Here is a 16,238-nt window from a genome sequence, read left to right on the forward strand (position 1 = left end):
GCAGCGAGCGTGGCGGCAGGACCCGAGCTTGACGCGCTCGCATCCGAGCATTTCCGTCAAGTCGCTGTCGTCGCCCATGTTTGTGGGCGATTCGTGCGGCAGCCGTCGTGGTGGCGGCTGGAGGAGATGGAGGCGGCTGCCGGCATGGAGTGGTGTTCGTCTGTCACTCGGCTGCCACGCGGCGGCGTCGAGCCGGCTCCAGCCGGCCCCGCCCCACCCTTTCCCGCCGGAGCGCGTCGTCGCCGCCGGGGCCGGGGAGGAGGGAGACGGCAGCCGTGAACTTGACACCTGACCAGCGGCCTGCTGTCCGCCGTGCCGTCCGCGTGGTTCCGCGACGCGCGGCCGATAGGCAGAGCGCGCGAACAGAACACGCCGCGAGCTGGACCCGCGTCATTAGGCGGCGGGGCGGGCCGGACGAGCGCGGATAAGATGGCGTGATTAGTTGCACCGATCGGAAAGAAAGTTCCGTCCCCGGCGGTCCCCGGCGGTCCCCGGCAGACGGCGCGGGGTGGCTGCCACCCTCATATCCGCCCTGCTCGCCCTTCCCCGCCGCGCTCGCTGCATCTGCCGGCCGGCCGCCCTTGCGCCGCGGGCCCTGCGTGTCGTCCTGCGAGAAGCCGGAAGCGGCCGTCCGGCGGTCCAGCGAGCGGGTCCAGCAGGTCCAGCAGGCCCAGCCGGAGCAGGAACAGTCCGGCCGCCTCCTCACATGCCTCGCCATGTTTAATTCGATCCGTTGTTCCGCCGTCGTTTTGTTGCTGACGGACTCGCCAATCCTACGGCTGCTCCGCGGCGGCGGCGGCGTGTGGATGCTCTGGGGTGCGGCGCGGAGGGGGTGCGGGGTGGAGGGGGTGCGGAGCGTGGCGGGCGAGGCGGGCGTGGCGGGGCGGGGTGAGCGGCGGGAGAGGCGTGGTGGCAGGGATTGGCGGGGTGATGCTGGGCAAAACAGGCAGAGGTTGAGTATATAACGCCGGTGACCGTGAAGTTGCAGACAGTCGCCAACCGTTGGCTGTGTACCTGCGTCCCGCGAGTGTGTGTGTGCGTACGACCGAGGGTCCCGTCGGATACAGTGTCCAGCAGCTCGGCGATCATGGCGTCCACTGGAACCTCTTTGAGGATGCTCCTCATACTCGCTGCCGCCCTCCAGAGCGTGCTCGCGGCTAAGGAGCTCCGTAAGTGTCCGACGGAGGCCTTAGTGCTTAATCAATGGGGTGACACGAGCACGACGTGCAGAAGTCATAGCATCAGATTTTTCAATGAATAAATAAAATCGTTAAACATGCGCACCGATTCTTGAAGCACACATCAGGTGGTCGACCTGTCGAAGTCCATCTCCGGCCGGCCAAGTGTTGTTTTCCTTTCACTTTCTTGTCCCGACTGTACGCCGCGCCGCTCCTCGCCGCGAGTGGACCCAAGGTCAGGCCTGGTCGGATGCTCTGCACTCTGCAGGCGACTGGACGAAGGAAGGCGCAGGGCCCGTTCGTAAATAAGTCAGCTAATGATATGGGAATACAAGATCTTCTTGGCAGAGTTCTTTACGAATTGCAGCCATTCTGCTATGGGCCAGGAGTGTGCTACTGACAAAAGCGGTGATAGATTAAATTATTCTGGGAAAATAATCTGTCATTTCCTTTTTGGGAAGTAACAAAACTAAACCCCATATAGATGGCAGCTCCGGCGGTTGTTTAGCATACACCGGCAGCGATTAAATCACTGGTCTTCCCAATCGGCGGAGCAGTCATTTGTTTTTTCCAATATTTTTAGAATGTCGTAAACCACAAATTGATGGACAAGTTGGAAGCAGATCTCTCGAGCTGAACCAAATATTTTCGCTTCACATATCTGCAATCGCAAATTCATATCTTATTTTGTTGTAGAGGAGACGGGGCAAGTTGGTAGTCTCGCAGCAAAGTTGTATTAAGGAACTTTTTCTTCTATCATTAGTTATAAATGTTTCTTTGATCTTGGACGCGGCCTTTTGCCCAGTAGGTGAAGCGAGTGAGACTGACAAAGTCCTTTCGTTTGGCCTCCAGTCGAAAATAATTACACGGCGCAGCTGGAATCATTAGACATACCAATCAATCTGAAAGACGCTCGTTGCTATGGAACGCTTGTTACTGCAGGCGGTTTGGATACTAATGTACACACCGGTGAAAAAGGCCAAGTCGACGTCGATTCAACGTCGAAAAATAACGGTGGCTCTTCGAACTGTAGGCGCTTAAATCATCTAGACTTTGCTTACCTCAAAGGCTTCAAACTGCGACCATTAACACTTTTTTTCCAATTTTGGTTTTTTGTAGCTTCATTCGTACCGATATGCAGCCGAAGCGATCCCCAGTTGGCGGAGTGTATCCGAAAAGCCACCGTGACGCTGCAGCCATACATCGCCAGGGGTGAGTAGAACTGTTGGCACAGCCAGGGGGCGATAGCCCACCTGACGAGATAACGACTACCCGACCATAGCAATATCGGCGAGGGTCAGACGTCAAAAAACAGAAGGATCTGAAATACCTCTTGAATATAATTTAGAAATATTACCCAAAAATGCAATTTTTTTTCAAAAAACTCAGAAACACTTTTGAAATAACTAAAATCGGTACGAAGCCAAAGTGTGTTCCTGGTTTGTTAACTTCTTTGCTTCGTTCTTCATTCTCGTGAATCTGCAAGATTGTTGATCTAAACTCGAATCTTTCCGACAGGCATTCCTGAACTGAACATCCCTTCTGTTTCCCCGCTCAACATTCCCATGGTGAAACTAGAACAGGGCACTGGCGCTGTCAACTACAAACTCAAGCTCACCAACCTGAAGATCTATGGACTCGGCGAATACAAGTTCCAGCAAGTCAGGTACCGGTCATATTGTTCGTAAGCCCTGAAGGGGGCGGAGCGGGAAGGTCCAGCATTACTCAGCGCGCACTTTTCCCCAGGTTTATCGAGAAGGATCTTAAAATTGATGGAAATGTGGACATCCCTGACCTGTACCTCGAGTCGGACTACGTGATCGACGGCAGAGCCCTGGTCGTGCCCATCAGGGGCGAGGGCATCTTCACCGCTAACTTGAGTGAGTATTCTAGTCTGGAAAGATAAGTGTCATCCACACATTCGCTCGACTTACAAGAGTAGTACCTACCTTAGTGTTCTAAGCTAGGACCAAAGGTGCCATATGATGTCCTACACTTTTAACTACGCCACCCTGGTACAGCACCTATACTCCATAACAACGTTTCAAATTTGGGCTTAAGAATTCAAAGCACTATAGCATTATAATGCTTCTTGAGATTTGTGCAGTGTATTTAGATCCACCGGGGTGGGGGGGGGGGGGGAGAGCACCAATCAGACCTTAGTTAAAGTACAGGGTGACCGGACTGGTGGGCCGTTGGGCGCCGTACTACATTTTAGATATGCTATACCGCATTCAAGCGAGTGGGTGGGTTGCCTACTCACACGGCGCTGTAAGGCGCCTGGGCAGGCGGGCTTGCCAGCCATCTCTAACCTGTCGAATAGGGCTCCGAGGGATCAGGTAACCCGCTCACACACTCCTGCAAAAAGTGCATAACGTCGGGGTTTTTCAAGTGTACTACCTTGGTGTCTTGGGGCTGACTGATTCAGCTACGTGAGATATTGTTCCAAATTATCAATCCCCTCCCCCTCTCTCTCTCTCTTTCTTTCTCCAGCAAACACCAAGGCCTCCGTGGATATCCAGCTCAACTTAGTCAAGCGCAAGAACGGCGAGTATATCCGGCCGACCGAGACCCGAGTGTCGCTGACTATCGGCGGCGCCAAGGCACACTTTGGCAACCTCTTTAACGGCGACCCCATCCTGAGTAAGTAAAAGACGGCAGCGCGGAACCTGAGGCGTCTTCGCCATGCGCATGAGCACCTTGTTTAATGGCCGCTCCTCCTCAACAGGTCGGACGACCAACACCTTCCTCAACGAGAACACCAAGGACATCCTCGAGGAGGTGAAGCCGGCCGTAGAAGCGGTCGCAGCGATGATCGTGGAGGATGTGGCCAGCAACGTGGTGCGAGTAGTACCGTACAACAGGCTGCTACCCACCAAGCTATAGCCGCGTCCTATGGGACGGCTCATCTCGGCTGTGATCTCTTGGAGTACTGTTCTCCAAAAAATTATTTAATCGATCTTCCACTATGACTTTCGAGTGGGATGTTACGACTACTCCTTTTCCGGGAGAGATATGGAAGAGGGGCACTGCTCACAATGGTTGGCATACACATTTAATTTGGCGGGCCTTCTTCGGAGAATCTGATAGCAGTGAGTTTGCACTTCTTCCTCTTCCGAAAATGCACCACCGAAGTAGACCAATCTTAACCTACCGATGTCGGACGTACACGTTGACCTAAACATACCGACGTACAAGTTTTGTAGCATTATTTTACCCTGTGTACATGCGTCTGTCTATTTATTTATAGTCTTTATTTATGTTTTCTATTTATGTGTGAAGGGTAAGGCTCGTATCTGTCTTGGATACGTGCCGGAGAATATTTGGTGAAGTTAATTTTAAATAAATGATACCTCTAGTTACATGTATGAAGTTGTTTTTAAAAACAGTGTGAGTTTTTAGTGTTGTTTGTAATTAATTTTGAAAGGCGCACACAGGGATCATGCAGAAAGTACGTCCGCCATTTGCCGTTGCGACATTGCCCAGTTCTGCCAATGCAAGCTCTGAGAGCGCCTGGTAGGCAGGCAACATTTTTCATTCAGAGCACGCGTGCACTGCTGGGTGGCCTACCCCAAGTTTCGCAGGCGCCGGGCTCCTGTAATTTGCCGAACGAATCTGAGAAAAGCGTACGTTCTGGACGATCCCCCAGGGCGCTGGCGCAACGGTGCACGTCCCGTCTCGGATCCGCCCGCCTTCAATGCATCCAATCCATCTTGAATGTGAAATGGGCTGCCTACCCAGCCGGCGCAGCGCGTGCCCCCTTACAATGACAGAACGACTTTTCACTATTTCAAACATATTTTTTTATTTGGTAACTAAACGTAAACACGAAAACATGTAAACATGATGATGATGGTAACATTTAAATGCCTCGATAATACAGTATGTGTCATGGTAACGCAAGATGATAAGTTGAGACGCGAATCACAGGTACAAATGTTAAAGCCGCTTTCTTATGATACTCTGTCTGCTGTCAATTATAACAAAAAAGATCCACGTCCATTAATTCCAGGGGAATTAATTTACACACTTACAGCCCAAAATATTTGTAGATTTTCGTAGTTGTTTTCAATCTTAAAGGACGAAAAACCTAGAAAACAGTTTTCAATGGGGCAGCGGGCCTCTAAACGGTAACAGCGATACATACACCTTGTTTTGTTTAAAGATAAATATCATAATAGTTTAAGGACTATGTGTTGATGGTGCTTGGAGGAGTCGACTGCGCGTACCTATTCAGGGAGGATCTCATGGTAGGGCATGGTGCTGAGGATGTCGTCTCCGATCTGCCGCACCACCTCATCCATGGTTTCTTCTACGATGGGGAGCACTATCTGGATGACCTGCCGCCTGTTCTGGGCGATGAAGGCGTTGGCTGCGTTCGCTGCAAAACAAGATCTGCCGTTTAACAAACACGGAACAACAGAAACATCGACGTAAACAAAAATTTAAGGAGATGGGGCCCGCCTCCTCTCTGTCCCCCAAGTCCCTCAAGCCCAAGTCCGGCTGGGGCCGTCACCATACCGATGGCAGCGCTCCTGGTGTCCTTGTTCTGGATGTCGAAGGCCGTGTCACCGACGGCGAGCTTGGCGTGGAACTTATCCAGCTTAAGGTGCTTGACGTTCTTTTTGTTGTTAAATATTTTGGCATTGCCCTTGATTACAGCCTTGCAGTTTGCTGTAAAAGAGAATTGGTCATATTATCACTTTCGCAGACCCCAGCAGTGCGGCTTGCGTGGCAACAATCTGGACTTACTGAAGTTGCCCTTAAAGTGGCCGAAACCAACGATGGGAACGACGAGGAGGCGACCCTGGACATTGTAGTCCATGTCGACAAAGACTTTCGGAATCGTCACGGTGGCCGTCACTTCGTGCTTACTGAGATCAGATCTGGAAACCGTCCAAAATGTTTGACATGCTGCTCCACCATCCCAGCTTACACAGCGCCAGTAGTGCCGCACGCTCGCGTCTTACTTCGGCGCGGCCGCCGTCAGTTCAAGTAGGCAACCCGCACACACGCGCACGTGCGGTGCAGCCTAACAAGGTAGACGCACGTTAAAACCGTGTGAAGCTGAGATAAATATGTGCGTCTACCTTGGCCTGCGGCGCGCTAAAATTAAAATGTTTTCGCGATTTTGGTTGGCATGCCTGTCCACCTCACGTCCCACGTCTCACGCCAGGCGCCTCACTTCACGCCGTCTTCCGGGCGGTCTCCCCTTGCGCCCCCTAACAGAGCTGAGCATTTAAAGTTAAAGTTTAATTTCAAGTTCAAGTTAAGCTCAGCAACTACAGCCACGGCAAGTAAGGAAACCCCCGCGGTGTGCGTGTGGGAGAGTCTGACAACTACAGCAATGGGCGTGGACACAGCGGCGATGCTTACTTCAGGCTGTCGATGATGAAGCCACTCGCGCCGTAGATCTTGATGTTCGTGAGGTGAGCCTTCACCTGGATGTTGTCCAGGTTGCGGTCCACGTCGAGCGCAGGGAACTCCAGCGGCTCATATGGCGGCACATGGAGCTTGGGGATACCTGCAAAGGACATCCACGCTCTTTTAAATAAGGAATGCGTTACTATTTGTTTCGTTGTTTTGCTCGTAAGTATTATTTAAATATTGCGTGTATGGCGTTTGTGGTCGGTGAGATCTGCCATGAAATTGCAAGGCGTACGATGCAAGAGAGAGAAACAGGAGAAGCGTGCGAATTAGGGAAGGCCACTGTCCGAGGAGCAGGATGAAAGGAAGGGGCAGAGGTCCGGGAATGGGAAAATCCATTGAGCATCACTTGCAAAGATTGAAAAACAAACGCAGACCTCAACATGGAAAAATCCGTTGCGATAAACGGCAATTAACTTTGAAAAGACGATTCCATATCTAGTTATGATCGCCAATCAGGCACGAGAAATAAAAGAAGCACCACAGGGAAACCCGCTCCGAGTGTTAACACAAACCCAAGTGTCCTCAAGTTGTCTTCAAGGCCCCGCACTCCAGCCGGCCCGAGTGCCAAACCGGGGTCCCTTGCCGATTTATTCAACAAGCAGACGACAGTTCACGGTCCTCCATAATATTGCATCACTGCGCCTGGCGTGGCGCTGCGTGGCGGTGCTCGGTCTCAGCCCATCCAAACTCGCCGTCATGTTGTATTCCCAATAAAAGGAGAAGAGTGCGTCCCTGCTCGCCCTGACCGATGGACGGTGCCCCTGTCAGTGGAGCCAGACCCCCCCCCCCCCCCCCCTCCCCCCTCCTGCTGAGCGTCATGGAACACGCCGTTGCAGTCGTGCAGAATCCTGCGTGCCGAGCCATATCCCACAGACAAACTAGGATGATTACTATCAAGCTCCTGCTCTTTTCACTCTTTTCCGATATGTTGCTCTGACAGCAATGTCCATCAATGAGCCACGCCACGCCCCCTGCTGCTGTGTAAATGATTTCCAGGACGCATTGGGATGCACGGAGCGCGGATGGGCTCCTCCCACACCCTGCTGCAACTGTTATTAACCCTGATTACACTGCTCGGCCGAGTGTGTCCCACAGTCGTGTCCAGCAGCCAGAGACGCACCGCTCGTCGGTTGCATCAGGACGCAACGTCAGTTTGTCGATCGTCACGCAACTCACACGACGAGCGGGAAGGAAACTGACGGCAGGCAGAAAGCATGCGTGCAGTGTGTGTGAGAGAGAGGGAGACAGAGGGGGAGAGAGAGGGGGGAGGAGCAGAGAGATATTTGTATCTTCGTGTCGGGATGTTGTTCACACTACTTCCGCGTTATTGAAGACATAGTAACGAGGCCTAATATATGATTTGTCACGGACGTGTGCCTGCTGTCACTGCTTCTGTTTATCGTTTCTTAGAAGAATGTGTTCTTGCGCAGGCAGCTCATGCCTCGCGATATGCCTTGTACTCACCCTTGTTGAGGTAGGGCTTGGCGGCCACAATGGCTTTCGTGAGGCAGTCGTCGTACTTTGGGTCGCTCCTTTTGCATGTCTGGAGATAATCGGCTGCAATGAGTAAGAAAACATGAATGCTGCAAATGATAAAAAATGTCGTTTCAATGATTATCGTGTCCCTGCCTTACGGATAACAGGACTACAACATTTATCACATTCTGATGGACTTTTACTAATCAGGATCTGATCATCAAGCGACGGTATCAACTGGTCTAGTCTGAGCCATCCTAATCTTTCAAGTCAACACGCCCCAGGGTTTCTTTCCTCCTGTTCCTCCTGAACCGATAAAGCATTCCGGTAAAGATGAAATGCAGAAGAATGAGGGGAAGAAGAAAACGGAAATCACTATCCTTTAACATGGTGACTTCCGTTTTCTTGTTCCTTGCATTCTTTTGCATTTCAGCTGTACCGGAATGCTTTATTGGCCGCGGCTAAAAGGCCCACGATCCCAACTGAATTGTGCAGTTACGAACTGCCTTGGAACCAGGTAGCTGGTTTACCCTCTGCACTTATCTGCAGTTATACTGTGACGCACGCACGAGTGCAGGCGGGCTTTCCTTCAGAGGTATATAGCCCCTGTCCCCGGCGCCTTACGGGGCGAGCGAGTCGGCAACCCACCCCCACCTAGGAATGCGGTACTGCATAACTACAGAAATACGGGAGGTTAACCAGCCATCTGGTATATCCTCAGGAAAAATGGGGCCCAAGGAACAGCCGGAACAGCAGAACAACAGGTGGTTCGCCGACAGACCGCATCGCGCTGGGTCACTGTCCGTCCGCGCCCGCTTGCGACAACCACCTCCGCTAAATGGCGACACCCCCTGGGCGTTGCAAGCACGAAGGGCCTAAGTGTACTCACGGATCTTCTTGGCCTGTGCGGCCGCCGCGACGAGGACGAGAACGCCGATGATGGTCCTGATCGCCATGGTGCTGATGGTGCCGGTGCGGGTCCAGTACTGGGCGCGTGCTGGCCGCTGCTCGCCGTATACATGTAAGGGTTGCAGCCCCCGCTGCCCCCGCCACACGAACGGGGGCCCCCGCCCCCCTCCCCCCCTCCCACCGCCGCGACCACCCGGGGCAAGCCGAAGACCACCGGACTTGTGTGCGTTTGCCGTTGGGTTTTTACCCGCGGTATCGGCAGAGGGGCTCAAATGACCTTCCTTCTCCCCCTTTGGCTGCGACGCGAACAACAGCGCAGCGCAGAGCGGGGCCCGGCGGGGGCCCGGCCCCCGGCCCCGGCCCTGGCTCAGGGCAGCATAGCCGGCGCTGGCTCTCCTGTCTGTCAGCCGCAACGGCCCGCCCGGACCGTCGTGATGATACGCGTTAGGCAGCCGTTTTATGACAAAGTTACGGCGCCGGGTGTCTCGCGATTACGCGGCGCGGTTTGAGGCCCCCGTGAGCCCGTAACGGTCGAAGGCACAATGTGTTCAGTTGTTGTGCGGGTCGCGGGATCACAGAGCGCGTGCGCGTCTGGCAGGGCAGGCAGCCGCGCTGACCTTCCTGTCTCAACCTCAGCACGCTAACGGGGTCCATGGAGAGACTAAGAGTCGCGGCAAAAAATAAATAAATAGCATCATAATCGGCGGCGTCATCTGAATAATGCATCGACCCCATTCCGTTGCACCGCCCTGACCGGTGGCCGACAGGTGACCGCGGCGGGCGGCGCGGGCCGGGCGCCGCCGGGGTAGGCAACCCATCCGCCGCGGACGCGCTGGTGTTGGCGCCATCGCGGGGGGAGCGGTGAGCCGTGGTAGCGGGTCAAGGGTGATGGCGGAATAAACGCTCCACCAGGTACATGTATGGCCACCGTTTTTTATTCTTGCTTCATGAGATACAAATCATTAATCTACGAGGAAGGGGCAAGCTGAAGGAGTGAGTATGTACAGCAGAAACAGTTCCAGGCCAGCCCAGCCCGACCAGAGGGGTGTATAAAATGGGTCAGTTCAGTTACAGTGGAAGCCACCCGGCCGCGTGTCGTGAAGGTGGGAGCGGCGCACGGGGGGCTGGCGGGGCCGAGCTTTGGCTGTCGGGGGAGCGGGGCGGGGCGGGGACGGCAGGGGGCCCCTTATCACAGCGCCCGCCGCGGGGCGACGGTCCGGGCCCAGCGGACAGGGTTGGAGAGGTGTTGGAGATGGCAGACCCGTAAGGACCGATGGAGCTCCCCAGGCTCCGCGAGGGCGCGGGGTGCGGCGCGAGGCGCGAGGCCGCCTAGTAGCTGCTGGGGGCGCCGTAGCTGGAGGACGGCGCCGACACGGACGCCGAGGGGGCGCCGTAGCTGGACGAAGGCGCGGCGGCGGGGGCGCCGTAGCTGGTGGACGGCGCGGCGCCCTTCTGCGTGCGGTACTTGATGAAGTAAACCTCCGGCTTCTGGGGCGTGGTCTGGGGCGCGGGCTGGATGTTGATCTCGGCCTGCTGCTCCTCCTTCTTGTGCAGCACGTAGATGAGGGTCTTCTCCTCGTCCTGTTGCGGGAGCTGCACGGTGGCGCCGGCCGCCTGGGGCGGGCTGGGCGCCTTGATGAACACGATCTTGTAGTGCTTCTTGGCCTGGCCCGGCGCCTGGATGCGCACCTGGCGCTGCACGTCGGGCTCCTCGGGCGCCACGTGCACATACACGTGCTTGGTGACGATGGGAGCCTGGGGTGGACAGAGAAAGGTGAGTTTAGAGACAGTACCTCAGTTTGGGGGAGCAGCATGGCATCTATTTTCGTCCTGGCATGGCCCGGTGCACTTGGGGTGGTGCCCCCCGTGTCCATTCGGGTCCCCGACCCGGAGAGCTCGTCCGCAGAACGTCGTCGTGACCCACTTTAAAGCTCCCGCCGCCGCTGCCGTCTCCGTCCCTCCCACTCGCCCCTCCATGCACGCTCTCTTTCACTCTGCCGCGGGTCAAGCAGCGTGGGGCAGCTCATGACGCACGTACCGTGCTTCATTCGACTTACAACGCCTTTTTATGCGTGCCATCCTCGTTTCGTCAGAACCAGATCGACCGGGAGGCGGAGTCCCTCAGAGAATAAAATCTGTACTCGAACCAGCAGGATGTGCCCGTTGAACTCACCGCGTTGTAGCTGTAGCCGCCGCCACCGCCGGAGCTGTAACCGCCGCCGGAGCTGTAGCCGCCGCCACCGCCGCCGCCGAGGCTGTAGCCGCCCCCGGAGCTGTAGCCGCCCCCGGAACTGTAGCCGCCGCCACCGCCGCCTAGGCTGTATCCACCGAGGCTGGCGTCAGCGCGAACCTGCGCCAGGGCGACAAGGGCGAAGATCTGGATGGGAAAAAAACGGCACACTAATCAGAACCAAAGAAGAGCAAGCACAACCTCTCCCCCGCCCACTTGGTAGCCGCGACGCCTTTCGCCTCTAGCGCGGCGTGGCGCGGCGTGGCGGTGTCGCCGCGGACTCGTTTGCGCCGCGAGCCGGGGGGGTAACCGCTGTTGCGGCGGCGTCGGTCCACAAAGAGGTGCCAATTGGGCTGCGCGGCGCGGCGCGGCGCGGACCAGGACGCTGCGCCTGGCCGGCCGCGGCCGCGCTCCCTGGAAGATGACCAGGAAACAACAAACTGCGGCGCCATCGCGACTCGACGCGCCGCCGCCGCCGACCACCGCTGCCGCTCGGCCCACCGTAACTAGCAATTCATGAAGCTGTTCGCGGGTGATTTAACGGCTCGAGGAGGGGTAGGTAGGTAGCGTCCGGGGGGACTCGGCGGGGACCCGCCCCAGTTGAAAACAATGATTACCGCGGCGGCGCGGCGCGGCTGGCTCGGCCTCGCGGCGCTCTGTAATGTGATGATTTACGCCTCGCGGCCCGGCGCAGCCCCGCCCCGCCCCGGACAGCTGGTGAACGTGTGAGCCCTGGCTGTGACGCCCCACTGGCCGTCTGGTAGGTGGACGGGGGACGCCCCCGGTTGAGTAAGGTTAGGGTGGCCGACCGGGCCGGGCCTCATTCCTCCTCATCACAACGCAATCGCCCCGGCGGTGCCCGCGAGCCCAGCCCAGAGTGCGTGCGCGCCGCACTTGCGCTGCACCGCATCGCCCGACCTTTGACCCCGCGAGCCGTATGACGGGCGCTATGCGGCCCGCGGGGTGGTCCGGTCGACTCCCTGCGGGGCGCGCGGGGTGCGTTTCGGTTGCCTGGTTGACGGGTTGACGCCCGCCTTCGGTGTGAGAACTAGAGCGCGCGTCGCGTACCCGCGCCTCGCCGCGCAGAGCCCCTCCTGAAGCAGCAGGCTCCCATTCGCCCGTACACACCGCATCTCTTATCGTCGCCTCTACTTAAGTATCTCACTCCCGCAGGCTTGTTGCGTTGCGACACGTTTGTCGCTGCAGCCCGGCCGCCGTCGGTCCGGCCGCTCGGGGGACCTGATCAGTACACCGCGGAGCTGTCCGCCCTGACGACGCGTCCGCCTCGCCCTGCGCCGTGACGTCGGGGGCACCGCCGATGACTCTCGAACAAATGACGACATGCTGCCGCCATCCGCCCCGCGGCGCGGACGAGTAGTGGGTCGCGGCACGCGGCGCTCCGTGGGAGGTGGGGTGGGCCGGCCAGGAACAGGCCGTGTGAACCTGGTTACTGCCTTACATTGCCTCACTTTTACAGCTCACTTCTTTCTCTTCGGGAAAATGTGGGAGAGAAAATGACGAAGAACAGATTATACTATCCGAACGAGGAGCTGGACGGGGAGCTGAATGACGAACGGAGGGGTGGCAGTCGCGTTCGGCACGCTCCGGGACGGGGGCGGACTGCCGCCGCCAGGAAGCGACCGGCCGCTGTCTTTTGAGGATGCAATGACCCACTTGGGGGCTGGCCCCTGGCCCGGTGCAGCGCGCGCCGCGCCCCCCGCACCTCCACGGCGAAAGGCGTCGGCCGTGACTGCAGCGGGGCCGGCTGCTGCACCCGCGGCCGCGGACACCGGTCGGACGCCAGTCGGACACCCCCCGGAGTGCGGGCGGACGCGGCCGCAGCCGCCGCCGCCGCCGCCGCCGTTCTTGGCCTTTGAACGCCTCTGGACGCGCAGCGGGGAGCTTACAAAAGCCACGCAGGGTAGCTCCGAGTTCCCCGTAAAAAGGTCAGCGCGAGCGCGAGCAGGGGCGGAGGCGGAGGTCATTGCCACCCCCAGAGTGTCACGACCAGCGGCGCGGCGGCACACTGCACTGCACTGCGGCCAGGACGGGGGTCGGCGGGATGCAGGGGTAGGCCCCAGGGCAGAGGCCGGAGGGACCAGGACGACGATGAACCCGCCCCGCCCGGCCTGCTTACTGCCGCCCCGCGGCCACGCGCCGCCGCTGCAGTCGGCGTGTGTGATGCATTCGCTTCTTCTGACATTTTCGTGTGCGGTTAAAGAGGCGCGCCGCACAAGGGAGTTGACCTGGGATCATAAAGCGACCCCGCCCCGCCCACGCCCACGCGCCCACACCCGCGGCCCGCCGCCTCTCCGCCGTCGCCACTCCACTGCTCGTGGTAGAGCGACGATAGCGCCTCCCTTCCCACCCCGAACACAACGAGGTGACAATCATACGACGCACTTTTTTTTGGCACTTGACCCGGTTGTTTTACCGCCAAGACGTGACACGAATAAAAAATGTCGCGATCGCGACCGAGCGCGCGCGACGCCGTAAGGAGTAATTACATTGCCGCAGTCGGCTCGTAAAGGACGCCGGAGCGGGAGTGCGATAGAATCCGGAATTCTGCCGTAAAGCAGGCGTTAAACGGAGGCGGGGGGAGTGCCCCTGCCCACCCGCGAGCGCGCGGCGTGGCTAGGCGGGCACGGCGGGCACGGCGGGCACGGCGGGCACGGCGGGCACGGCGGGCAGCGGGCACGGCGGCGCTCTCAGCGAGTGGCTTCCTCGTTGTTGTCATAACGGCTGGACCCGAGGGGCGGGAGCAAGCTGCCGGACCAGACCGACTCTTTGACGCTCTGACACACTCATAGAGAACAAACACGGAAACAAGGAATCCCCCACTTTGATACAATTGTACACGAGCGAAAATGAACGCGCCTAACCGCTATCACTCGCTCTAATTCATTTAAAAAACACGAGGCTACTACACACCGCTGCGCGTGTAATCCTACCCTCGCATGGAATCATATCGTGTTCCCCCAAAGTAATTTTATCAATCATGACCTTTTACTCGTATCTTACCGTGAATCCTACTTCGCTGGAAGGGGGGCGGGGGGGCGAGCTCTGCGCTTCAGATATACAAATATAACCAAATTGAAGCTTTTTGCTGAATTATGAATCAGTACAAAAAAGGGCGCGTTTCGATTTTTTCCTCAATAAATTACCGAGCAAATTTAAAAAAAAAATCTCAGAAAGAAAATTCCCTTAGAGGCTGTAAAGCAAATTATGGATGCATAGGTTGCCATAAACAATTTTACCGCAAAGGAGAACAATAATTTCTTCGCACAAATTAAATGGAAATATATTTAAACACTAAGATTTAAATTAACATACTAGAAATAGGTTTAAGCGCATTCGCGATAAACACTTATGTATCCATTGACGAACATTATCACAACACTACTATAAGCTTGATAATGGGGCATTCGTGACACGTCATCTATTCGAAAGGTAAGTACCCGTGGTAAGTACCTTCACCCTTGCCGCCCCAGCCAGTATGCAATCATGCAACACTGGAGCGCAAGAAACGCCTGGCACGGATAAGTAGCATTTTGGAATGAACAGGCCGGATTCTGATTCCATTGGAGGAAAGGTGTTTAGACCTGACCAGCAATCTAAACGCAAGTCGTCGTTTTATCCAATGAGATGCACTCGATGCCGCGACCCCTCAACTTCGGGGGCATTTAGACTAAACGCCGTCACTTTGTCGCACTGCACTGCACTGCTCTTGCTGGGGTGGGGCGGGCGGCGCACTGTATCCTAAGACTGCTGCAGCTACTCACCGTGAGGGCTCTCATGGTGAGTGCTGGGTCGGTGCGGGACGGTGGACTGGACTGGCGCACCTCCAAAGCTAGCGCTTCTTTTTAAGCCCCTCGATGGGGTCGGGCCCCGCGCGGCCCGGGCCGTCCAGAGAAAGGGAGGCTCTCCTGGAGGGGGTGTGGTGCACGGAGAGCACGGCGTGCGCGGGGAGGGCGGGGGAGGGCGCAGTGCACCGGGAGGGGGGCGGCTAGTGCGTTATGCAAGGCCCACCCCTCCCCGCTGCACCACCACGCCGCACGATGCAGCAGCAGCTTCTGCCGATATGACAGCCGCCGCGGCGCTGACCGGTGACCGGGTCGGGAGCGGCGGCCCCCCTTGCATTCAATACCGCGGCGTGCTGGAGCCCGAGCCCGAGCGCGAGGAGAGCGATCACCGCCGGCCGCGCCCGGCGTCCTGGAGCAGCTGCAGAGGTAAGGGAGCCGACTGACACCAGCCAAGCACAGTTTGTTTGCCATATGCCCTAGTCGCAGAAAGAGAGCGCGGTCCGACGCCATGCGTAAATCTAGACATAATCGCAAAATTCAGCCCAGCGTTCTCCTAAGGGGCCGTCCAGAAAAGTACGTCCGTTTTACTTAAAGTCAATCGCCAATTACTGGGTGTTTCGCGCCTGCGAGACTACGGGTAGGCCAACCCGCCGTACACGCATGCACTGCAGGCAGGATGTTGCCTACCTATAAGGCGCCATGGGAGTTGGCATAACAGGCTCCACTCGGTGATTCCATAAGGTGGAATGACGGACGTATTTTCTGGATGATCCCTAGCCTATAACCGTATCAGGTTCAGCCCAACTTGGTTTACCTGGAGAGATGTAAAGTAAATTGACATCAATTATCCCCCACACCCCACATCCCTCCACAAACGGTGACACGTAGATGATGTTGGGCGTCAAACAACGTTGACTTGTCCGAAGCCCTCGCACTGCAGAGGCTCAGGGCAGGCCGCTGTCTTCACACACCTGCTTGGTGGGCTTGCCCACCCAGCGCGTTGCAGGCGCTATCATTAGTTCGGACTTTTTACTCGTTGGGGCCGGAAGTGGAACGCCCGCGGAACCAGTGTGAGCTGAGCAGTAAACATGCAGAGCCGAAGAAGTGTCAAACGCAGAACCAAAATAATTGCCGTCAGACTGGAGCTTTTTGAAAATCGTTTGTGCGTTTAGTTAGGGATCGTTCACATAGTACGTTACGTATCGAAGGGAG

The 16,238-nt window shown here is 56.9% G+C and overlaps 3 protein-coding genes across 5 annotated transcripts in view; 1 reads left to right on the forward strand and 2 right to left on the reverse strand.

Annotated features, from left to right (window-relative positions):
- Positions 1–973: 973 nt before the first annotated feature.
- On the forward strand, positions 974–4,540 carry LOC113207791 (protein takeout-like). Its single transcript, XM_026424487.2, has 6 exons — positions 974–1,169; positions 2,298–2,390; positions 2,697–2,844; positions 2,925–3,058; positions 3,672–3,821; positions 3,907–4,540. The coding sequence occupies exons 1-6, from the start codon at positions 1,088–1,090 to the stop codon at positions 4,062–4,064; spliced, it is 765 nt and encodes a 254-aa protein (XP_026280272.1). The 5' UTR covers positions 974–1,087; the 3' UTR covers positions 4,065–4,540.
- Positions 4,541–4,957: 417 nt separating this feature from the next.
- LOC113207842 (circadian clock-controlled protein daywake-like) overlaps positions 4,958–16,238 on the reverse strand; it is a 13,338-nt gene continuing 2,057 nt past the window's right edge. Inside the window, exons 1-6 of one of the 3 annotated variants that reach the window (XM_026424566.2) lie at positions 8,974–9,117; positions 8,073–8,165; positions 6,555–6,702; positions 5,931–6,064; positions 5,700–5,852; positions 4,958–5,559 (exon numbers count right to left, since the gene is read on the reverse strand). In XM_026424566.2, the coding sequence (XP_026280351.2) occupies positions 5,408–5,559; positions 5,700–5,852; positions 5,931–6,064; positions 6,555–6,702; positions 8,073–8,165; positions 8,974–9,040 (747 nt within the window). In that variant the 5' untranslated portion in view covers positions 9,041–9,117 and the 3' untranslated portion in view covers positions 4,958–5,407. Of the gene's footprint in view, positions 5,560–5,699; positions 5,853–5,930; positions 6,065–6,554; positions 6,703–8,072; positions 8,166–8,973; positions 9,118–16,238 lie in introns of those variants that run through there. The other 2 variants (XM_052267165.1, XM_052267166.1) reach the window with 2 other exon arrangements.
- Positions 9,907–15,090, reverse strand: LOC113207833 (uncharacterized). Its single transcript, XM_026424554.2, has 3 exons — positions 15,006–15,090; positions 11,167–11,370; positions 9,907–10,748 (listed from the first exon to the last, which is right to left on the reverse strand). Exons 1-3 carry the CDS (start codon positions 15,018–15,020, stop codon positions 10,323–10,325), a joined length of 645 nt encoding a protein of 214 aa, XP_026280339.1. The 5' UTR covers positions 15,021–15,090; the 3' UTR covers positions 9,907–10,322.

The sequence above is a fragment of the Frankliniella occidentalis genome, unplaced genomic scaffold, assembly GCF_000697945.3.
Source record: "Frankliniella occidentalis isolate FOCC.00 unplaced genomic scaffold, Focc_3.1 Scaffold47, whole genome shotgun sequence".
NCBI classification, from domain to species: Eukaryota; Metazoa; Arthropoda; class Insecta; order Thysanoptera; family Thripidae; genus Frankliniella; species Frankliniella occidentalis.